The following is a 24,729-nucleotide window of genomic DNA, read 5'->3' as shown; positions in this document are numbered from 1 at the left end:
AACATTATTCCATTGTAAGGATGTATTACAAAGTGTATTTTCCATTCACCTAATGAAGGGTGTCATGGTTGCTTCAAGTTTTAGCCATTATGAATAAAGCTGCTTATAAACATCTGTGCACAGGTATTTATGTGCACGTAAGTTTACAGCTCATCAGGGTATATGTCAAGGAGCATGATTGCTGGCTATGTGGTTAAGAGTATGTTTAGTTTGTAAGAACCTGCCAAAGTGTTTTCCAAAGTGGCTGTACCATTTTGCATACCCACCAGCAGTGAATGAGAGTTCCTATAGCTCTACCTCCTTGCCAGCCTGTGGTGGTGTCAGTGTTTTGGATTTTAGCTATTCTCATAGGTGTATATAGGTATTTTGTTTTATTTGCAATTCCCTAATGACATGTTGAACATCTTTTCATATGTTTATTTGCCATTTGTGTATCTTCTTTGGTGAGGTATCTGTTGAGGTCTTCTGTCTACATTTTAATCAAGTTGTTAATTTTCTTCTTATTGGGTTTTTTTTTTTTAAAGATTTTATTTATTTATTTGAGAGAGAGAATGAGAGACAGACAGCATGAGAGGGAGGAGGGTGAGAAGGAGAGGCAGACTCTCCGCTGAGCAGGGAGCCCGATGTGGGACTCGATCCCGGGACTCCAGGATCATGACCTGAGCCGAAGGCAGTCGCTTAACCAACTGAGCCACCCAGGCGCCCATCTTCTTATTGGGTTTTAAGAGTTCTTTGTATATGTTGAATACCAGTCCTTTATTACATATGTGTCTTACAAATATTTTCTTCCCAACTGTGGCTATCTTCTCATTTTTTTTTTCTTTTTTACAGATTTTATTTATTATAGAGAGACAGGGCACAAGTGGGGGGGTGCAGAGGGAGAGGGAGAAGCAGACTCCCCACCGAGCCGGGAGCCTGTCATGGGGCTTGATCCCAGGACCCCGAGATCATGACCTGAGCTAAAGTCAGACACAGCTGGCTGAGCCACCCAGGTGCCCCTGTCTTCTCATTTTCTCAACTGCATCTTTTACAGAGTTTTTAATTTTAATGAAGTCCAACTTTCTTTTTTAAATATTTATTTGAGAGAGAGAGAGAGAGAGAGTGAGCATGAGCGGGGTGGGGGGCAGAGGGAGAGGAAGAAGTAGGTTTCCCGCTGAGCAGGCAGCCCAATGCAGGGCTCCCATGATGCATGACCTGAGCCAAAGGCAGGTGCTTAACCGACTGAGCCACCCACGTGCCCCTAATAAAGTCCAGCTTATCAGTTTTCTTTTTCTTGGATTGTGCTTTGATGGTGTACCTGAAAAGTCATTGGCAAACCGAAGGTTGTCTAGATTTTCTCCTATGTTTTTTTTTTTCTCCTATGTTATATTTTAGGATTTTTATAGTTTTGCATTTTATGTTTTATCTTTGATCCATTTTGAGTTAAATTTTGTGATGAATGTAAGATCTATTTCTAGATTTGCTTTTTTTGGCATGTGGATGTCCAGTTGTTCCAGTACCATTTGTTGAAAAGATTATCTTTTCTCCATTGTCTTGCTTTTGCTCCTTTGTCAAAGATGAGTTAATTATATTTGTGTGGGTCTATTTTTGGGCTGTCTATTCTGTTCCATTGATCTATTTGACCTTTTTCCAATACCACACTTTCTTGATTATTGTAGCTTTATATTAAGTCTACAAGTTGATTAGGGTCAGTCTTTGTTGTTTTCCTTCCATACGTATTGGCTATTCTGGGTCTTTTGTCTTTCTATATAAACTTTAGAATCAGTTTGTCAGTATCCACAAAGTAACTTGCTGGGACTCTATAGATCAGGTTGGGAAGAACTGACATGTTAACAATATTGAGTCTTCCAGCTGTGAACATGGAATCTCTCTTCATTTATTTACTTCTTTGATTTCCTTCATCAAGATTTTCATCATTTTCCTCATGTAGATCTGATCTTGTATATATTTTGTTAGATATGTATACTTAAATATTTCATTTTTGGGGGTGCCTGTGTGAATTTGTTTTTATTTTTATTTTATTTATTTATTAAAGATTTTATTTTATTTTTTTGACAGAGAGACAGTGAGAGAGGGAACACAAGCAGGGGAAGTGGGAGAGGAAGAAGCAGGCTTCCTGCTGAGCAAGGAGCCAGATGTGGGGCTCGATCCCAGGACTCTGGGATCATGACCTGAGCTGAAGGCAGACGCTTAACGACTGAGCCACCCAGGTGCCCCATGAATTTGTTTTTAATTTCAAATTCCAATTGTTAATTGCCAGTATATAGGAAAGCAACTGACTTTTACATATTAAACTAGTATCCTGGAATCCTGCTATAATTGCTTATTATGTCTGAGATTTTTTGTCAGTTCTTTCATATAATCTACATAGACAGTCATGTTATCTACGAATAAAGACAGTTTTATTTCTTTCTTCCCAATCTGTGTACCTTTTACTTATTTACTTACTTATTGCATAGCCAGGGCTTCTAATACGATGTTGGAAAGGAAGGGTGAGAGGCAAATCTTTGCCTTGTTTCTAATTTTAGCAAGAAAGCTTCTAGTTTCTTACTGTTAAGTATGATGTTAACTGTACCTTCTTTGTAGATGTCACTATCAAGGTGAGGAAGTCTTCCTCTGTTGCTTGCCGAGTTTGTATCATGAATGGTGTTGGTTCTGTGAAATACTTTTTCAGCATCTATTGATCATGTGATGTGATGGATTACATTAATTGATTTTCAAATGTTGAACCAGCCTTGCATATTAGAATAAATCCCACGTGATCTTAGTGTATAATTATTTTTATACAGTGTTGGATTTGATTTGCTAATATTTTGTTAAGGATTTTTGCATCTATGTTCATCAGAGATATTGGTTTGTATATTCTTATAATATTTTTGTCTGATTTTGGCATTAGGATAATAATGCTGGTCTCATAGTATGAGTTAGGAAGTATTCCCTCTGCTGCTATCTTATGGAAGAGATTAGTATAATTTCTTCCTTTTTTTTTTAAGATTTTATTATTTATTTGACAGAGAGACAGCGTGAGAGGGAACACAAGCAGGGGGAGTGGGAGAGGGAGAAGCAGGTTTCCTGCGGAGCAGGGAGCCCGTTGTGGGGCTCGATCCCAGGACCCGGGGATCATGACCTGAGCTGAAGGCAGAAGCTTAGCGACTGAGCCACCCAGGCGCCCCAAAGGGCGTCTTGCCTCCCTGTCGGGGAATCGAATCCCAGGCTCCCACGTGATAGGCGGGGATACTCACCACTATACTAACAAGGACGAGGACGGCTCTTCCTTTTTTTTTTTTAAAGATTTTATTTTTAAGCAGTCTCTACACCCAACAGGGGGCTCAGATTCACAAGCCTGAGATCAAGAGGCTCATACTCCACCAACTGACCCAGCCAGCCGCCCCAATGTAATTTCTTCCTTAAATGTTTGGTAAAATTAACCAATGAAGCCATTGGGCCTAGTGCTCTCTGTTTTGGAAGGTTATTAATTATTGATTCAATCTCTTGAATTGTTATAGGCCTATTCAAATTATGTATTTTTTCTTGTGTAAGTTCTGACAGATTTTTTTTTTTAAGGAATTGGTCCCTTTTATCTAGGTTATCAAATTTGTGGGCATGAAGTTGTTCATAATATTTATTATCCTTTTAATGTCCATGGGATCTGTGCTGGTATCCCCTGTTTAATTTTTAACTTAGTTTTTAAATAAAAAAATTTTTTATTTTAAATAATCTCTATGCTCAACATGGGGCTTGAACTCACTAACCTGAGATCAAGGGTCACACACTCTACCAACTGAGCCAGCCAGGCATGCCCTGTGTTTTTTTTTTTTTTAACCCCCTGTTTAATTTTTGATATTAGTAATTTGTCTCTTTTCTTGTTAGTTAACCTGGATGGAGGCTTATAAATTTTATTGATCTTTTAAATTTATTGATGTTTTCAGGCTTTTGGTTTTCTTAGTTGATTTCCTGTTTTCAGTTTCATTGATTTCTGTTCCAATTTTTATTAATTTTTTTCTTTTTGGAAAAGAAAAGTTTGGATTATTTTGGAATAATTTGCTCTTTTTTTTCTAGTTTCCTAAGGTTTCCTTAGATTATTGGTTCTACATCTTTCTTCTTTTCTAATAAATGCGTTTTATGTCATAAATTTCACTCTGAGCACTGCTTTTCCTGCATCCCACAAATTTAAGTCGTGCTTTTATTTTCATTAAGTTCAAAATATTTTAAAATTTCTCCTGAGATTTCTTCTTTGAAATCTTTTTTCCTTTTTTTTGAAGATTTTATTTATTTATTTGACAGAGAGAGACACAGTGAGAGAGGGAACACAAGCAGGGGGAGTGGGAGAGGGAGAAGCAGGCTCCTTGCTGAGCAGGGAAACCCATGCAGTGCTCAATCCCAGGACCCTGGGATCACGACCTGAGCAGAAGGCAGACCCTTAACGACTGAGCCACCCAAGCACCCTCTTTTTCCCTTTTTTAATTTAGACATTTACAGGTATAAATTTCTCCTGGTCACTGTTTTTATTGTATCCCTTAAATTTTGGTGGGTTGTGTTTTTGTTTTCATTCATATTATTTTCTAATTTTTCCTTTTCATTTCTTTAACCCATTGCTTAAGAGTTTGGTGTTTTTTGAATTTTCCAAATTTCCCTCTGTTACAGATTGTTCTTTTCATTTCATTGTGGTCATTGAAAATACCTTGTATGACTTCAGTTTTTTTTTTAATATATATATTTTTAAAGATTTTATTTATTTATTTCACAGAGAGAGACAGCGAGGGAGGGAACACAAGCAGGGTGAGTGGGAGAGGGAGAAGCAGGCTTCCCGCTGAGCAGGGAGCCTGATGCGGGGCTCAATCCCAGGACCCTGGGATCATGACCTGAGCCGAAGGCAGACGCTTAATGACTGAGCCACCCAGGTGCCCCGACTTCAGTCTTTTTAAATTATTGGGAATTGTTTGTCATCTGAAATATTGTCTCTCCTGGAAAATGTTCTATCTGTACTTGAGAAGAACATGTATTTTCTTGTTGGTGGTAGATTCTATATATGTTTGCTATGTCTGCTTGGTTTATAGTGTTTTTCAAACCTTTTACTTTCTTGTTTACCTTTTGTGTAATTGTTCTTTCCACCATCGAAAGTAGGATGTTGTGTTCTCCATCTGTTACTATTGAATTGTCTATGTCTGCTTTTGGTTCTGTCAGAGTTTGCTCCATAACTTTTGGGCTTATATGCACATACGTTTGTAATTGTTATATCATTTTGATAAATTGCCTTTTTATTATTATATAATGTCCTTTGTCTCTTATAACAGTTTTGTTTTAAAGTTTATTTTGTGGGGGCACCTGGGTGCCTCAGTCAGTTAAGCAGCTGCCTTCAGCTCAGGTCATGATCTTGGGATTCTGGGACAGAGCCCTTTGTTGGACTCTGCATTCAGCAGGGAGTCTGTTTCTCCCTCTAACCTCTGCCCCTTCTTCCTCCCACCCCCCACCCTGCTCATTCTCTTTCACAAATTAATAAATAAAATATTTTTAAAAAATAACATTTATTTTGTGTAATACTAGTATAGTTTCCTCAATTGTCCTTTAGTTACCATTTTTTTTTTTTAAAGATTTTATTTATTTATTTGACAGAGAGAGAGACAGCAAGAGAGGGAACACAAGCAGGGGGAGTGGGAGAGGGAGAAGCAGGCTTTCCACTGAGCAGGGAGCCCGATGTGGGGCTAGATCCCAGGACCCCGGGATCATGACCCGAGCCAAAGGCAGATACTTAACGACTGAGCCACCCAGGTGCCTCTGGTTACCATTTGAATGAAATATCTTTTTCTATTCCTTCACTTTCAGCTTATTTATGTCTTTGGTTTTAAAAGTGAGTTTCTCCTCTTGGTTTTGCCCATTTCTCAGATTTTCCTTGTTTTTGATGACCTTGACAGTTTGTTTTTTTTTTTTTTAAAGATTTTATTCATTTGTCAGAGCACAAGCAGGGGGAGCTGCAGGCAGAGGGAGAAGCAGGCTCTCCACTGAGTAAGGAGCCCTACGCAGGACTTGATCCCAGGAGCCTGGGATCATGACCTGAGTGGAAGGCAGACACTTAGCTGACTGAGCTGCCTAGAAGTCCTGACCTTGACAGTTTCGAGGAGAACTGGCCAGATACTTTGTAGAGTGCCCCTCAATTGGAATTTGTCACATGTTTTTCTCATTGATCAGACTGCAGTTATGTGTTTGGGGGAGGAAGACTACAGAGATAAAGTACAATTTTCATCACATCATAAGGGTACATATGTTAATATGATTTATCACTATTCATGTTACCCTTGATCACTTGGCTTGAGGTAGTGTTTGTCAGGTTTCTTCATTGTAAATTTGCTTTCCCCCCTCTTTCCATACTGTGCTCTTGGGAGAAAAGTCACTGTGCTGCTGAGACTTAACCTAGTAGGAAGTTATGCTCTACCTCCATGAAGGTGAAGTAGCTGTTCATTTAGGGTTTTTCTGCACAGGAGGTTTTTCTTTTCTCCCCTCATTTATTTACTGAATAATTTGTTTATATCAGTATAGACTGCTGGCTATTTATTTTATACTTTGGGTTATAACCCAGTACCACTTTGTTTATTCTGTTGGTCCTGTTGTTGCAGCTTTTGCAGCCCTTTCAGTTGGTCCTGTAACTTTGACACACTTCCATCATTGTGGTTTTCTTGAGTACTTTCTTACTTTCAGTAATTAATAAGATGCTTCAGGGTCATCTTTTATATTTTTTCTCTAGTCCTAGAATTAGTCATTTCTGCAAGGGGTCCTGATTACTTTTATAGAGAATGATAATAGAAACCAACATCTGGGTGGTTTGTTGCTACTGTGGATTGGAAGGTTTTTGTTTTGTTTCTCTTTTTTGAGATTTATTTATTTTAGAGTGAGAGAGCGGGGAGGGGGAGAGGCACCGGGAGGGGGAGGGGGAGGCAATGGGAAAGAATCTCAAGCAGACTCTGTGTTGAGTGGGGAGCTGACATGGGGTTTGATCCCACAATCCTGAGATCATGACCTGAGCTGAAACCAAAGTCGGGCGCTCAACCAACTGAACCACCTGGAAGGTTTTTGTTTTTATTTTTTATTGCACTCTCAGCTCTCCTAGAGCTGAGCCTCCTGATTTTTAAAGTTCCAGGTGTTAAGCTCCTCTGATGTTAAGAACTCGTGAAATTCAGCCCTTCTGTGTTATGGGGATTCGTCTTCCCAGTCTTCCTGTGTGGGTTCCCTGTGCCTGGGATGCTTGGTGTGAGGGTCTGTCTTTCTCCCCTCATAGCACCCAGCATCTGCGGCATCCCTCCCTCCCACAGACAGCCCTACGGGTCCATTTAGCTCCCCACCATTTCCCTTCCCTTCCTCATTGTGGCCTCTTCTCTACATTTAGCTGTGGAGAGTCTTTTCTGCCAGTTTTCAGGTCATTTTCTGCGTTATTTACACTGATGTGGGTGTTATCTAGTTGTATTTGTGGGATGAGGTGAGCTTGGGGTCCTTCTACTCCACCATCTTCCCTGGAAGTCTCTGTTTTGTTTAGTTTCTGTTTAGAAGTCTCTGTTTCAAATGGAGGCGAGGCATTTGGTATATTCACAATTTTGTGCAACCACCACCTCTATCTAGTTCTGAAATATTTCTGTCATTCCAGAAGAAAACTCCATACCCATTAAGCAGTTATGCTCCTTAGCCACTCCCTGCCTTCCTGGTAACTACCATTTTGCGTTTTGATTCTATGAATTTACCTATTTTAATTATTTCATATATACTGAATCATACAATATATGATGTTCTGTGCCTGGCTTTGTTCACTGAGCATAATCTTTTCAAGGTTGATCTCCATTGTAGCTTGTATCAGTACCTCATTCCTTTTTATGGCTGAAGAATATTCTTTTGTGTGTGTGTGTGTGTACATACCACATGTGTTTATCATTTATAGATGAATATTTGAACATCTTAAATGTTGAATTGTTCAGATGTTTTGGCTATTGTGAACAGTGCTGCTATGAACAATCATGTACAGCATTTGTTTGAATGCCTGTTTTCAGTTCTTTTGGGCATATACCTAGGAGCGGAATCACTGGGTCATATGTAAATTTTATGTTTAACTTTTTGAGGGACAGCCAATCTGTTTTCCACAGAGATTGAACCATTTTTATCTTCCCACTAGCGATGCATGAGGGTTCCAATTTCTCTGTATGCTCACAGTGGTGGAAAGGTGGTTGTTTTTTTATTTTAAGATTTTATTTATTTGTCAGAGAGAGAGAGAGCACAGGCAGGGTAAGTGGCAGGCAGAGGGAGAATCAGGCTCCCTGCTGAGCAAGGAGCCCAATGTGGGACTCGATCCCAGGATCCTGGGATCATGACCTGAGCTGAAGGCAGATGCTTAACTGACTGAGCCACCCAGGCGTCCCATGGAAAGGGTTTTAAGTAGGAGCATATGTTTTACTAAGAGCACTCTGGCTGGGGCACCTGGGATAGAGCCCTGCATTGGGCTCCCTGCTCAGTGGGAGTCCTGTTTCCTCTCCCCACTGCTTATGCTCTCTCTCTCGCTGCGTCTCTCTCTGTCAAATAAATAAGTAAAATCTTTAAAAAAAAAAAAAAAGAGCACTCTGGCTGCCAGGTAAAGACTAGATGGTAGGTGGCAAGGGCAGAAGCAGGGGGACCAGGTGCCCTGGTAAGTGATGATGATGACTTGGACTAGGATGGTGAGAGAGAAGCAAACAGATGGGAGATGTGTTCTTGAGGCAGAATCAATAGGACTTGGCCTGTTAGTGAAAGAGAGGAATCAAGAATGATTCCAGGTGTCTGGCTAGGGAACCTGAGTGGATTGTATTACCATTTACTGAGATGGGATTGACTATGGGAGGTGTGGCCTGGATAGAAATCAAGACCTAAGGATTGGACAAAAGGCTGAAGTATATATAGTGTGATTTGGCCTTTGTTTTATGGGGTGCTGCCCCTTGCTGTGAGGCAAGCCTAGTATCTGGCACTGCTTTCGCTACCTGGTCTTTGTGTCCACAATCGGAGTTCTTTTGGTTCTAGAACAGACACTGGGCACAAGGCATAGAGTCTTTGCCTGATGTAGAGATTACAGTTGTGTTTTTCAATATCCCTCTTGCATACTTTTCTGGGGTTCTTTGCACTTATTGGTCTCCTGACTGCTCAGCTTAGCTTTCCTCCCCCAGCCACTTGGCATGGCCTATAGTTCTTAGGCTGGGACCTAGATCATTTGCTGCCCTATTCATGGTATTGCCAGGCTCTTCCCTGCTCTTCTCTGTTCAGCTTTTAGTGTTTGGACTATGCCCCTTGCTGTTTAGGGGGAAGTGGGATTCTAGCCTCTGTGTGATTTTCATGTTGGGCTAACAGGTAAAAGAAAGCACTTGGATGGATGCCTGGATGGCTCAGTCAGTTAGGCGGCTGCCTTCAGCTCAGGTCATGATCCCAGGGTCCTGGGATCGACTCCCGCATCCGGCTCCCTGCTCAGTGGGAAGTCTGCTTCTCTTCTCCCTCTACCTGCCGCTCCCCCTGCTTGTTCTCAGGCTCTCTCTCTCTCTCTCTCTCTGTCGAATAAATAAATAATTAAATCTTAAAAAAAAAAGAGGAAAAGAAAGCACTTGGAATTAGAGAGGGGAGGAAAGAGATATGGGAAGAAAAGTCAGTCAGAAAAGACAGGGATTAACACTGTCAGGCTTGTCCCCTAGTGCACTAGATAAATTCACCCTGGGTTTGTTGCCTCATCATTCATACTATTAATTTTTATGTCCCTAGTAAATAGTGCTTTTACTAATCATAAATACAAGAGGAAATTTCTATTTGTATGAATTGAAGACAAAGGAGTCATTCTTTTTGTATGAAAACAGGTTAATTATTAAAAAGTGATTATAAAATGCCAAAAATCCCCGGATTCTTGCTTTTCTTGCACTTGTTAATTCAAGATCATGTTGGTGATATTCCAAAGAATAGTTGGCGTGTTCAGAACGCTATTCTACTATTCCTCCGTCTCCTTGCCCATAGTGTTTGCCTCAAGGATGGAAGAAGTCAGAATAATGGGAATCTCAGAGGTTATTTCTGAGTGGTTGTTGTTTGAACTATTCCAGAAAGAAATGGAGAGTGAAGCTCCCGGTAGGTAGAGACCTTCATGTACAGCCAAAATAGAGCCCACCTAGAAATAGTAGAGCCGAGAGATGGATTCTGGTGTCATCATTTGGGCCCTGAATCAGGCCACTGAAGCTAGTCTCATCCCTGGATGTTTACTACGTATAAGTTGTTGCATTAACCAGTTCTGGTTGGGCTATCATTCGTAGCTGTAGCTGGAACACAGTTGATGTTCATCTAATCCAATCCCTTGACTCAAGGCTGACTTTGGGAGGGCTAAGTGATATGTCCAAGGCCACTCAGAGCCATGGAGTATAAGAGTAGGAAGCAGAAAACCAACACTGAGGTAAATGCTGATTTACTCTGCTCTATACTCTGATAGTTGACTTGGCCACAGATCCAGGGAAATTTGGGGGTTAAGTAAAAACACAAATATACAACTTCTGAGATTTGAGACAAAAATGAAAGAAGTTGTTATTTTCCCAGTTGGATTACATACTCGATAAGCATGTTTATCAAGAATGGAACATCTAGGGGCACCTGGGTGGTTCATTCGTTTAGCATCTGCCTTCAGCTCAGGTCATGAGCCCAGGGTCCTGGGATGGAACCCAGCATTGTGCTCCCTGCTGGTCAGGAAGCCTACTTCTCCCTCTCCCACTCCCTCTGCTTGTGTTCCCCCTCTCGCTCACTCGCTCTCTGTCAAATAAATAAAATCTTAAAAAAAAAAAAGAATGGAACATCTAAGGGTGATGGGGATTCTAAACTTATTTGCTCTCTCGTATATCTTCCCTTGTTCTACCCTCATCATTTACTGTTTTTCTGGTGACAAATTTAAATAAAAATCCCATTCTTTTACCTGTTTCTTTGGAAGCAAGTTCTCTTTGAAATTTTCTCTGGGTTTAAGGTTAGATAGATGGGAAGAAGGAGGGAAATTTGAGTCAGGGTGGCAAAGAATGAGAGGCTCTAGCATACAGAAGGTAACTGTGGATGAGTCGGGCATATGTGGTAGGAATCTTTCCAAAGAAAGCATTGAGGCATATTTAGAAAAGTATGAGAGTCCTCATGGAGATGGATAGCTTATTTGCCTGCATGTAACCAAGAGTGTCTCAGTTTTAGGACTTATGACTAAAGGGACAGTAGGCAATGAATCTGCCTAGGAAAGAGTGGGGAGATTGGTTGGAGCTGGTAAGGCAGCCTGGAACAAACTGAGGCTGAGGCCCGTTGGCCCCATTCATTCCTGTGAAGGTTGAAGTACAGAGTAGGCCTTAGTGCAAAAGGAAAATATTTGTATTTCTCTCTTTCCGATTTAAGTACTTCAACCTGGGCTTTGGTTAGAGGATTTGAGGTTATTCCTGGTGGCACATTCCATGTACTTGTCATTTCTGAAATAAAGGAGATTTTTATGATATGTGTTGAAAAAACAATTACCAGGCTGGGTTGTTTTAGCCACAGTCAACCAGAGGGATCTCTGGTCAGTGTACGGCTCTAGGAGAAATTGTTCCCCCGCCCATTCAGTGGACAGATTTATTTATTTATTTATTTATTTATTTATTTATTTTAAAGATTTTATTTATTTGAGACAGAATGAGAGAGAGAGAGCGAGCACATGAGAGGGGGGAGGGTCAGAGGGGGAAGCAGACTCCCTGCCGAGCAGGGAGCCTGATGCAGGACTCGATCCAGGGACTCCAGGATCATGACCTGAGCCGAAGGCAGTTGCTTAACCAACTGAGCCACCCAGGCACCGCAATGGACAGATTTAGACATAGACTCTCTTCGTCTTGTGTGTGTGTGTTTATGGGTGAATTTATAAGGATCAGAAATGACCCTAGAAATAACTGGAAACCTGGTGGGTATTCTTTGTACAGAGAATCAATATTAGGAGACATGTAGGCATGTCTTTACTAACTTAAGAAGATTAAAAGACCCTGCTATTTTGGTGTTATTTGCAATATTTTGAACCCCTCTAGAGTTCACCACAAATATGTACAGGGGGCATTTTGTACCATCATCTCTTGATGGTTGCGAAGTTCATGATCTCAGTCTCAAGTTTCTCAAACTCCAGCATTTCTGTGACTAGGTGATCCAGGTCCATGTTTCTTCTAAGTGATATGAGGATGTTGGTCCTGAAGACCCCTAGTGGACTAGATTTCATTAGGACCTGTAGAAGAGGCATTTAGATTTAATTTTCATGTTTTGCCATCTCAAGATTCTGAAGTCCCTATCTGAAAACAAGTGATTTTCAGTCCAGATGGTGATTGAAAGATACTGTGCTCAGTGCCATAGAACATTCTGTAGTGTGGTTTCACAGGCTTGTCCCTGTCTTACGACTCTTCTAAGTATTTACATTATTAATTCCACATACCATTAAGGGCAGACAAAAATTTCTTCAGAACCACAGGCATTACATCTTGCACCTTGTCCTCCTGGAAGAGATGGGAGGAGCATTTTTATCAGTCGTTTTTGGGTGCCTCTGATATGTGTTTTTTTCCTAGTAGAAGTCTGTTACTGGACAAGTCTAGGTGGGGAGGTGGAACTCGGTCAGTCGCTCAGGCTTCTGCTTTTGGAGGTTTTCCAAAGCCTTTCAGTAGGTTTTGATGCCTTAGGTGGCTCCTTGAACAAATGTTTATTGGGTTCCTATTATGTTCCAGACTGTGCTGTTGGCACAGCGGTGCAGCTGCAGATGCTCAAGACCAATGCTGAATTCAGTATTGGGAAGGACTGGTTGTTGCTGATCTGCCTCTTCTGCATTCCCCTTCTAGGGTCTCCAAGATCTACTTCTCTCTGCTGGCATTCTGCTTACCTTTCTATGATTCCATGATGCCTACCTTTGACACATCCTGTTTCCTCTGCCTGGTACATACTTTGGGTCTGTAGTAAACCGCTCCCCCTTCAAGGTTAAGTTCAGGCATCTTCTCAGGGAACTCACTGTCTGCTCTCTCTACTCTGTCATCTTCATGCTAAATTGACAACTTTCTGCATAAATGTCTGTGTCTCCTGTCGGGTGGGATTATTATATCCTTGTTATTACTTCCTCTCTTCCTTTTCTCACTTTTGGGGCCAGGAGCAAATGAATACCTCACATGTGGATAAACCCACTCCCCTGTTCATACTGCAGCTGTGGGTAAATGACTTCTCTTGCTTTGGTTCTCTGTAAAATGGGGATAAGACTCCCTACCTCCTAGTACTATTGTGAGAATGCAAGGACATTCATTATATAAAGAAGACACCTTTGTCCTTGGCATAAAGCAAACACTCAGAAAACCTTTGTTCTTCTGTGCCCCTGCTCTCTGCTGTCCCTCAATGTCAACAAAGATCCATTTACACGATCATTAAGGGAAAATCTGCATCCCACAGCATTTCCTCATATTTATCTCTGGAAGAATGTTCTGGAACCCACTGCATTTTCACCTTCTCTCAGGGTTTGACAGACTAGGCTTAAGCAAAGAGGGGAATGGTGCCAGGGGCCATGTAGATGATGCTTACCTTGACAGAGCTCTGCTTGGCACTTAGAGTGACGATTATTTTGAGTAACTTATGGGACAGAGTTAGGGAAACGGCATTTTTAGGATCTGGTGGCAGGGGACTTCCGGGCACAGGGACTATAGTGTTGTTAAAGAGGGCTTTAGCCTAGAGAAAGAAAAGCAGAAAAATCCCTGTCATCAGGTGAGACTAACATCAATTCCTGTGTCTTTGGAGGCCTGGCTGAGATTTGGAGGAGTGAAGTGGCCCCCTGTGAGGATTGCAGTGGATGAGAATGATGACAGCAGTAGGCCTACCCAGCCTCCATGTTAGGGGTCTGTGGGAACTTGTGCGGTTTGTGGAGACTGGAGAGCAGGAACCTCTTGTAAAGGAGGAAGCACTACTCCTCTCTAGTGGATTAGCCCTGATGTAGTCCAACAACCAGATGTCTGATTGTCTAAGAAAAGCTACAGGTCCTCACTTTCCAGGTGAATTCCCCCATTTAAGTGTTCTTCAAGTAGCATATATATCGTGAGTTCGGGGATGTCTCCAGCCCTCCTACAGAATCTATTGTAAGTATAAAGAACACTTACACAGTAGAAGATGGAAAGACCTTGTGGAGAAATCCTGGAACTTACAACGTCATACTTGAACAAGCCAGTAGCTGCAGGTGAGGGGAAACAGCATATAGAGACCCCTGCAACCCCTGGGCTCTTGGTGACTCTGCCTTCCAGATGGGGGACCAGTGTGGACAACTCTCTTTTTCTTGCTCCCGGGCAGAAAGCTGATGCCCTATTTGGCTTTTCCACATTTCTGGGAGGAGGCTTCAGGGAGGAAGACAACACAAGGGCTTGGCCCTATTCTTCTTGTGCCAAAACCTCAAATGAGAGGAAAAGGCTTGTTGCCCAGACCCCAGTTTCATCTACTCTGGGACTTGGGAAATGTTACCAGTTTCCTGCTTTGACTGTCTTGGAAGCCAGTGTCCCGCTATGTTCTATCATTCCTTTCTCCTGGATATATTTGGGGACATTGGAGGGAATTTTTGTTTCTCAGCTTCCCTGGTGTGAGGACTGGGAATGCTCCTTGCTCCAACTCCGCACACATGTGCACTTTGCAAACCATTTGGGTGATAGGGTTATCACAGAGACTTCTAAGGGGCTCTTTGCCCTGCTCTGTCCTGGAGAATGAGTTACAGTGATTCAGAGAAGCCGGCAAGTTGCCACATTTTCTGCCCTGAGGGTGCTTAGGTTTGAACGCTTGGAGGCACATGGTGTTGTAGCTCACAGCCCCATACTCTCCTGTCTGTCATCTGGTGGGATCCCAGAGGAGCCCTCCATTGACCTGTGAGCCCCAGGGAGGTCTGGTGTTTGGACTCACAGTTCTTGCATTCGTTGAAGTCACTGAGATCAATGTCACACGATTCCGATTCTTGAAACTGTGAGATCACCACCAGTTAGCTTTGCCAAGGAAGTGCAGCAGGCCCGTCCTCCTCCTTAGCCCAGCTCCTCTTCCCCTTCTCCCCGTCTTCCTTCCTTCTCCCCGTCCAGTTTCTTGGACTTCTTTTTGGCAGAGTTCATCCTCCCTCTCCCAGACAGGCATTATCCTGTCCTGCTGCTGGGGTTTTGGGGCCCGAAGGGCTGATGTCTCCTTCTTGAGTCTCTCCCAGCATCAGGCCACATCTGAGGAAAGGGCTCCTCCCTGTCTTTCCCCCAGTGACCCAGCCCTCTGAGGTGGTGCTCTCCTCTTTCCCAGGACTTAGATTTTCTTCCGTAGCTATTGTCAACACTTGAGAAATGATGTTGTCCAAAGGCAGAAGCGCAGGGATTTGCGCAGGCAAAGTATCTGTGAGCCTGGGAAAGAGATGTGGAGAACTGTGTGATTCTTGCATTCCTGGATTTTGCCCAGACATTGGAAGAAAACCATCTATTGATGAAGCAGCTGCATGATGTCCTGCTTCTTAATTTGTGCAAGCACCTGAGCCCTTTTGTGTACAGTTTCAGTCATTAAGGAAGATGCAAGGACACCTGGGAAAACTGACAATGCCTGACATCTGACCCAGAAATCCCATGCAGAAGGATTTATCCCTCAGATCCTCGTTCATGTTAGTGAACAGACTTGTCTGGGACCTTACTAGTTGGAGTTGGATACAAAAGTTAATAATTGAAAAATGCAACTCTTCCTTGATAAGGGACTGTTAAATCATAGTGCATCTTCATAATGGAATGCTAGGCCATAAAAAATGAAGCTGTTTGTATATGGATGCAACAGATTTCAAGCTATTTTTTTAAGTGTGTGTATACATACACACAATTGTACATATGCAAATGCTATCTCTGAAAGCCAACAGAAGAAACTAGATCCATTGGTTGCTTCCAGGGAACATAATTAGCCAGTTGGCATTCGTGGGTGGGAGGAAGACTTTTCACATGGCTTCTTGTATCTTTTGAATTTTGATCTAAGTGGATGCATTGCTTTTGCAAAAAGAACAAAATGCCTAGCTAATCAGGCAGAGTGAGAGAAGATTGTTTTCAGGGACACCTGGGTGGTTCATTCGGTTGAGCATCTGCCTTTGGCTTGGGTCATGATCCTGGAGTCCTGGGATCGAGCCCCGAGTCAGGCTCCCTGCTCAGCGGAGGAGCCTACCCGCTTCTCTCTCTGCTCCTCACCCTGCTTGTGCTCTCTCTCTCAATCTCTCTCTCAAATAAATAAAATCTTTAAAAAAAAAAAAAAAAGAGGGCGCCTGGGTGGCTCAGTTGGTTGAGCGACTGCCTTCAGCTCAGGTCATGATCCTGGAGTCCCGGGATCGAGTCCCGCATTGGGCTCCCTGTTCGGCAGGGAGTCTGCTTCTCCCTCTGACCCTCCCCCGTCTCATGTTCTCTCTCTCTATCTCATTCTCTCTCTGAAATAAATAAATAAATAAATCTTTAAAAAAAATAAAAAATAAAAAAAAAAGACTGTTTTCAAACAGTGGGCTGTTTCCAAACAGAGACCCCTCACTGAGCCTCCATTTACTGATCATTCAAACCATTGGATTGGCCAAATTCATCTCTAAATTCATTCATGTCCCCCTCAGTGGGGACATTCTGGCACACATTGATCTAGAAAATGAGAAAAATGGTCTCACGTACGTGTCCACTATCTGAAGGGTCACTTTCTTGACCTTGATGTCCTTGTCCTGGGCTTGGAAGTTGACACATTGGGTGTTGTTTGTGGAAATGCCAATTTTCAGGGTTACATCCCTGTGTACTTTATATCCCAGGATGCTGACTATAGGTCCTGCTAGGCTGTGGAGAGCAAGATGCAGGTGAAACCATACCTGGCTCCAGGATGTCCCTCAGGCCAACCAATAGGCATTTTGGGAGTCAGCCTCATGTATTTGTCTAGATTAATTGAGAGAGGGAAAGTTTGGTGCTTTCCAGTAAGCATGCCTCAAGGTTGGCCTTCCTCCTCTACACAGGATTCAGAGCCTGGCTCATGGTAGGCATTCAGTAAACATTGATAAAAATCACTCTCCTCACCAGCCTTCAAGAAGTTTTCTTTTGTTCATGGCACCAGGCCGACTTGTAACAAGATGCCCATTACAGGTTACGCTTTTGTGCCCAGCATCCCCAGCTGTCTGTTTCGTGGGTGACAGCATAAGAAAAACCCACCATTTACCAGAACCAGGTCTCATTAAAGCCGGATGTTCTGGAGAAGACAAATGGTTCTTCCTGATACTGCCAACTGTAGCAGTCACAAATATGGGTTCTGGAGACACAATGTCTAGGTTCAAACTCTGTCGGCTGTGTGACTTTGAGCAAGGTTTGTAACTGGTTTTGATAGTCTAAACTTTTCTAGTCTAGAAACAGGACTGCTTTTCTGAGGAGGTTGTCAAAAGGGTTTAGTGAGTTCAGAGTGCCTCAGTGAAGTGCCTGGCTGGAGCTTGCCTAGTGAGAGGTTTCAGTGCTGTGTGTGTTAGTCCAAGAAGCCTTCTCCCAGGGTGGATTGCCTTTCCCTCTCGTGTCTTCTTATGTGCCTTGGGCCTACACTGTTAACCTGTTCCTCCCCACATGTTGATGCTCGCTGAGGACAAGGACTGCTATTAGTCCTCCTGTGCCCAGCACAACATCTGGTATAGAGCTGTGTATCAATTACCCATTAGGTGGATGAATCATCTCTGTCCCCCCTTACTGCCTCAGACAGTTTGTAGAGTGGGCTGATTTTCCTTGGAGAGTCCAGATTATTTGGAGTCATAATACCAGTGTACATGTCATTTTTTTGAGGTTTCTCTCTTCATTGCCCATGTATAAAATTGTGCAGATTTCACATGGAAATCTGGATTTCTGGCTGTGCTTAAACTACTTAAGGATGGGTCTCCATGGGGTCATTCCCCTGCCTTGGTCCTTGGGGGCAGAGGCGAGAGACAGCTGTTCCTGGTGTCCAATTAATCCCACCTCAATCATCCTACCTTATTCTGTGTTGTCTCTGCCTGACCCTTGGATCCTCAATCTTAAGTCTCTAGTCTATATTGTCCCAGTTGACTGATTTGGAAACAGACTCACCCTTTTTCACCAATGAAGGCAGTAGTTGTGGCTTGGATGAGGATCCCATCACCTGTCATGGTTGATGTCATGCTTTCCACAGTCACTTTTTGAACATTTAATCTGCAAAGTGACAGCATCATGGGTCATGAAATCCAGAAATCAGCCTAGGCAGTAGGAGAAGTACCCTCGAAGCAGCCAATTAACAGCTTACCAACCCATCCATCCCTGGGACTCCCTAGCCCCCTTCCCCACCCTGCTCTTTAAGCTCAAGAAATCTTGAACATATTTCCCTCTGAAAGGGCACCCTTTCAGCACACAACTAGAATATTGCTTCATGAAAATGTGGTTGTCCCTTTCCATGAGATTGTTGGAGTTTGAACTTCACTGTCCCCAAACAGCAGCTTTCTTCCTGTGCCAGACCTTAGGATCAAGGAAGCACTTAACCCATCAAGAGATCTTCTAGGTTAATATTTCCCAGAAGGCCTGTGACCGCATCTCCAATGCCTGCTGGCAGTACATTGTTCAGCATGCCCTGGGTGGATTCTGTGAGCTTGCCGGCTTGGTCACCCACATCATTCAGGGGCAGGGGCAGGGGCGGGGGGAGATTTGCGAGACCAAGGGTGTTGACGAGTCCTTTTGTAGGATTCTTCTCTGCACCGGTGGGTAGTAGGCTGCCCAGATCCCCTTGGATATTGAGGGCATCAGTGACTTTTGAGAGTGATGGCAGTGGGAGCTGTGGGGACTGGCCGCCATTTCCTTTGCCCAGGATGCCACCAAGAGCATCACCTCCAGGTATGTTGAGGGCTGAAGTGATGTCTAACACAGACAGCAGGTTGGAGTTAGACACTGTGGATAACACTTTTCCAGTTGTGCCAGACAGAAGTACCTTCTCGCACATCAGCTTCTTCTTGATCTTGGGGCAGGGTGACATTCATATCCGAAACGAGACAAGAGACATGATCCTGCTGTTGGCTGTCCAGCTGGTTCAGCCAGAGGAACCTTCCCAGCTGGAAAAGCAGCACCTCTGAATTTTGAGACCCACAGGTCCTGTATGTCATGCCTTCTGGATATATCCATCCTGCCACTGCCCACCACAGGACAGCCTGGAGTTGCAGAGATAACTTGTCTTCTGTCAAGAGTTAACACTTAGCACCTACCTGAGGCCAACCTGGTGTTGAGGATGTTACTCTAAAGCAGTTTGGGCATGGAACAAAAGGACTTAGTTTAACTTTTGAGCCCAGTAGCTTTGAGTTTATAAGGTCTAGACTCTGTTCCTTGAAGCCTGAGTGGCCCAAGGCAGAAGCTTCTCTTTCTGAGCCCCAATCTCTGCACCTGTCCAGGAATGCATGATAGAACCTGCAGCATGTGTTGTTGGGTACAGGATGAATGAGTTAAGCCAATTTTAAGTGTAGAGTAGGGTTGAGGTGGCTAGTGAAGAGATGGTGTTGCTGACAGATGTGGACTCTTCTGTTCTCCATCTGTGTGATTCTGTGCAAGTCTCTTCTCCAGGCCTCATTTTCCCCTTGTGGGTCATTGGGAGGTCTTGCCACCTTTGACAAGCTGCCCGTACTAAGAGAACACCTGCATCAGCTCTGATCCTCCTGCAGCATTGTTATCGTTAGGAGGGAGGAGGTGCTCACCATGCTGGAGATAAGCAGGGCAGGGAGAAGTGGAATCCCAGAAGATGATGGGGAAGGAGAGAGGGTCAAGAGCCAACTTGGAGAGCTGTGAAGTCACGAGGGTCCTATCCTGTCATACTGCTCTCAGTGGCCTGAGGAAGGAACTCAGAAGGGGAGCTATTACATCTGGATGGTGGTCAACCCTGCCTACCTCAGCAAAGAAGTTAATTGGACCAAAGGACAACAGAGTAGCAGGAGGAAGAAATTCAGTGGTACCAGCCCTGTTGAGCTGATGGGCCTTGGCTTTTGGAGCCTTGCTGCTGCTTCCCACGCATGGGGCTCTACACTCTGGAGAGCACTTGCCTGTGCAGGGTGATGTGGATGCACCCGCATCATAGGCTTATGCCTAGAGAATTTCACATGAAGACCCATACAGGGGTGTTCAGGTCAGCATTGTTTGGAGTAGCACAGAATTGCACAGGACAGAAATTGAATAGGTGAGTATTGTGGAGGATTCATCTAATAGAATACCATGGTGAAAGTGGATGGAAGGTCTTTCTCATTAAACATGGGTGAATTACCTCAGAAACAAGATTGAGACATGGTGCAAGCAGGTTACCTTTGGCATGATGCCCCTACGTCATCCTGGGAGGCTGGCTGTAGAAGCCACGGCTGCAAAAGGCCACCACAGGTTCCTCTGTGGGCTCTCCTACTGGCCTTCCTTTGCTGATGAGTCCTGCTCCTTTCTTGGTCTCCAAAAAGAGTCACTTCTTTGCCAAGCCTTGGAATTCCTGAACTCCTCTTCTCTCTGGCCCCAGGAGATTGTTGGAGGACAGAATGTCACATCTTTGAGGAGGAGGCTGGGACTCAGGAAGGGTGTGAGAAGGGAGCTTGGAGAAAGCAAATCTGGTCACGGGGTTTGGGGGTGGGCCTGGATTTCCCATGTCCTGCCTCCTTGTCAACCAGGTTGATGCTCTAGGCACCTGTGGGTGTTTGGGATGAGCTGTAGAGGCCAGCACTGAGCAGCTGTGAGTGCTCCTGGCAGTATCCAGGTGATAAAGGTCACATTAAAGGCAGGTAACCAGACATTTTGCCGGTTCCAAGAGCATGTTGCTTCGAGCAGTCCTTCCCCATGTGTGGACTACAGACAAGCAGCTTCAACATCAACTTGGAGCTTATTAGAAAACCAGGTTTTCAGGCCCACTGCAGTACCGCTGTACCACAATGTCTGGGAGTGGAGCCCAGGCAGCTGTTTGTTAACAAGCTCCCAAGGCGATTCTGATGCATTCTCCCTATTGAAGGTGTAATTAGCTTTTGGGTTTAGAAATGAGAAGTGTGGGTGAGGGGGTGGAAAATCAAAGGTGTGCCGGCGAAACAATTTTTACTTACCTTCTTCGAGCTTGCTGTGAGACAGTAAGTACTTGGCCACGGGTAGACACCTGCCTCCTGGGGTCCCAGCTCGATGTTTTCTAGAAGGAAAGTCTTTTCGGGAGCTACCGAGCAGTGTTCTGGGTAGATCGAGAGGGACTTTTTTGAGAGCCCCAATGGCTGCTTCATTGCCAGAAAGAGTTCCCAGCAGTGAAGATGGAGTCAGCAGGTCAAGTGCTCTTGCCTGGACGGTCAGCGTGATGACCAGGGCCCAGAGGGTAAGCATCTTGGCAACTGATACCTGCAGAAGTGAGTTTTGTTAGACACCACGTTCGAGTGGGCCATAGGGGTGCCAGTACATTTGTACTGGATATATACATACAAGGGTCCTAGCTCTTGTGGAAAGGTGCCACATTATTGATATTCTGTCGTATATTGTATTCATCAGAAAATGTTCCATCACATGGCAGTCAAAGTCTTGTTTTTTCTACTTTTTCAACTTTCCATAAAGATGGCTACAGGCTGGTGGCAACCTTTGAGTACAGGCCAAGCCCTGCCAACAGCCTTACCTCTAGGGTCCACATCCTCCTGCCAGTCTTCCATTCTCAAATATCCTTGGAGCCTTCTGAGTTATCAACTGGGGAATTCAAGAATTTTGAATGATCCAGCCACAAAAGGTGTCGCTCCAGTGGTGGTCAAAGTCTCTCCCAGCTTCTGGTCAACTAGTATATAGCACTGTCCTTGTTGGTATGAGCTTTCTAAGTGTCAGCCCCTTTTTGGAGTGTAAACGGACATCAGTTGCTCTAAACTCTCTACAGAGGGCGCCTGGGTGGCTCAGATGATTAAGCATCTGCCTTCAGCTCAGGTCATGATCCCGGGGTCCTGGGATCGAGTCCCACATCAGGCTCCCTGCTCCTTGGGAGCCTGCTTCTCCCTCTGCTTCTCTCTCTCTCTCTCTCCCTCTGTCTCTCATGAATAAATAAATAAAATCTTAAAACAAAAAAAAAACCTCACTACACAACCCTGAGAAGGAGGGTATATCCTCATTTTACCGACGGTGAGACTTGTGGTACAGAGCAGGCAATATTCTCACCTGTGCCCACTGGCCAGCCTCCAGCTGGTAGTTTTGCTCAATCAGGACTAAATCACCCAATCAATCAGTTTCAGGCTTGGCACCCTCCACCCCTTTGGTCATTGGGCTGTTCTGGCATTTCATCTCAGTGTGCAGAGGCTAGAGCTATCTTTATGTCAGTATGACCATGTCAGGACTTCTCTTGTCTTTTTAAAGCCTGTTCCCATGTTCTTGGAGAGCACAGGCATGGTCCTATGGTGGCATTGGACCATCCTCATTGTGTTGGTGGCTCCTCTGTGTGTGGATTGATGATTGAGTTAACCCATTTACCCACTTTCTATAGCTTCTATTGCAGGGCACTGGGTGGTCCTATTGACCACAGAGCATGTGGCTTCTTTTTGTTTTGGCCAGGGTTGAGCAGCCATAACTGTTGTGAATGTGTAAACTTACAAGTCTGACTTTCCCTCTCTTTATTGGGATGTGTCCATACGTATCTACTTATAGAGTACTGGTCAATGTAAGTACTGGTCAGTGTGCTAAGTACTTGATCCTCAACATCTTATATAATCCTCACAGCAAGTCCAGGAACTAGATAATATTTATTACCCCATTTCTAGCTGAGGAGACTCAGCCTCAGCAAGAAGACAGAAAGCTGGGTCCACGCAGGCAGAAAACCCCTGTTTGACTCTAAGCTCAGGTGTGTGACTCAATGGTAGCTTCCCTTCTCTTGCCATCAGATTCCTCCCTTACATTGATTCTCTCAAGTCTTTCTCTCATGTTTAAGATAATAGGGAGGTTTGTGTCTTAGGGTATTTTCCCTCAGTGAAGCCAGTAGACTCTGGAATTCCTGTCTATTTGCATTATCTTACCTTCTCAGGTTTAATAAGGTCAGGCTCATCGGGGCACCTGCGTGGCTCAGTCGGTTAAGTGTCTGCCTTCGGCTCAGGTCATGATTCGAGGGTCCTCAGTGGGGAGCCAGCTTCTCCCTCTCCCTCTGCCCCTCCCACCCTGCTGGTGCTCTCTCTCTCTCAAATAAATAAATGAATAAAATCTTTAAAAAAAAATAAGCTCAGGCTCATCAACCTCTGCTCTTGCCATGCATAGGCATTGCCCAAATCAAGCTGCCTGCCATTTACCAAGACCTAGAAGAACGTCTATTGCTGAAATGTTGGGAAAGACATAATGGGAAGTCAATGACATCTTTCACATTGAATTAGTTAGACTTTAGGAAAAAGCTCATTACATTTTTATTATTTTTCTCATTTTATCTTCATCTGTGAGAAATTGGAATTTGGTGTCTAAGGCAACATGTAGGTGTCCTGTGAGGGAGAAATAATAAAATTCTCTGCCTGTGCCTGAATTTGTGGCACTATTTTAAAGACATTGTCTTGAATCATTCAAGAGTCCCAGGAAAAATCCCTCATTTTTTTAAAAAAGATTTTATTTTAATTAATTTTTAAAAAAGCTTATTTAAGTAATCTCTACACCCAGTGTGGGGCTCGAACTCATGGCCCTGAGATCAAGAGTCACATGCTCTCATGCTCTTCCAACTGAGCCAGCCAAGTGCCCCTTAAAAGATTTTATTTTTAAGTAATCTCTACACGTGGAGGCCAAACTCACAAACCTGAAATCAAGAGTCGCATGTTCTACTGACTGAGCCAGCCAGGTGCCCCAAAAGATCCCCCATTTTTATTTATTTTTTTAATTAAAAACATTTTTTTTAGATTTTATTTACTTATTTGACAGAGAGATAGCACAAGCAGGGGGAGCCCCAGGCAGAGGGAGAGGGAGAAGCAGGCTCCCTGCTGAACAGGGAGCCTGACTTGGGGCTCCATCCCAGGACCCTGGGATCATGACCTGAGCCGAAGGCAGCCGCTTAACAGACTGAGCCACCCAGGCGCCCCAAGATCCCCCATTTTTAAAAGCGGTTGCATACCAGGCAATTGTTACCACCTACCATGCTAGGTAGAGTGCTGTGCATTTCAGTAGGGAAGGGGCATTGCTAAAGAGATGATAAACGCCAAACCCTACGCATCAATCCTTTGGTGAGCTGTCCTGTACTTGTTCCTGCCTCAGAGTTTTGACATTTTCTTTCATGAATTTTGATTTAGCAAGTTCTTACCTTGCCCAGTGTTGATGGGTCTCTGTTGATAGGCAGACGTTTTCGGAAGCTGCCTCTCCTGCTCTTGCCTGGGAACTGTCAGAAGCAAAGCTGCATCTCATTTTATAGCCCAGCGTCTCTCACAGAAGTTGTTAGACATGAGGGGGCATGATCAAATTTGTGCTGATAAGGGTGGCGTGATACAGGCTGACTGCCAAGATCAGCACCTGCTAATGGTTGTGACATTTGCCAGTGTCTTTCTGAGGGATGTTCATGGTGCTTGGAACTTTCTTAGAGGTGCAGCCAGGCCAGGTATCTGTCCTTTCCTGATTTTAAACCTTCATAGGCCTGTTATCTTCAAGTTAGGTGGGTGCCGGGGGAATGGCAAGAGCCAAGGGGGGGTGTAAGGCCTCCAGGTGCCAGCCCAGCGAGAGCCCTTTATGGTGCCGGTGCCGTCCCTCATCATGGTGGGCACTCAGCAGTAACCAGTGCTGTGGTGGGGATGTG

General features: G+C 44.0%; 1 protein-coding gene across 1 annotated transcript; it reads right to left on the bottom strand.

The window, feature by feature from the left end:
* Positions 1 to 8,735: 8,735 nt before the first annotated feature.
* On the bottom strand, positions 8,736 to 18,151 carry LOC148163594 (vomeromodulin-like). Its single transcript, XM_088026642.1, has 9 exons — positions 18,081 to 18,151; positions 16,668 to 16,823; positions 15,301 to 15,389; positions 14,917 to 14,976; positions 14,133 to 14,203; positions 13,564 to 13,707; positions 12,443 to 12,503; positions 11,287 to 11,462; positions 8,736 to 8,750 (listed from the first exon to the last, which is right to left on the bottom strand). The coding sequence occupies exons 1-9, from the start codon at positions 18,149 to 18,151 to the stop codon at positions 8,736 to 8,738; spliced, it is 843 nt and encodes a 280-aa protein (XP_087882768.1).
* Positions 18,152 to 24,729: the final 6,578 nt, after the last annotated feature.

Source organism: Eumetopias jubatus, unplaced genomic scaffold, assembly GCF_037043125.1.
Source record: "Eumetopias jubatus isolate StellerSeaLion01/CBP00866 unplaced genomic scaffold, mEumJub1_p1.0 scaffold_9, whole genome shotgun sequence".
Classification (NCBI taxonomy): domain Eukaryota; kingdom Metazoa; phylum Chordata; class Mammalia; order Carnivora; family Otariidae; genus Eumetopias; species Eumetopias jubatus.
Note: the sequence above shows the minus strand (reverse complement) of the source record. Positions and strands in the feature narration are given on the sequence as shown.

Coding starts and splice junctions, on each gene's coding strand:
- LOC148163594 (XM_088026642.1), bottom strand. CDS start 18,151: ATGACATCAACCATGACAGGTGATGGGATCCTCATCCAAGCCACAACT. Junction 14,204..14,916: donor CTTCAACGAATGCAAGAACT/GTGAGTCCAAAC, acceptor CCTCACCTGCAG/CTACTGGCTTGTTCAAGTAT. Junction 11,463..12,442: donor ATTTTTGTCTGCCCTTAATG/GTATGTGGAATT, acceptor CCTTTATTTCAG/AAATGACAAGTACATGGAAT.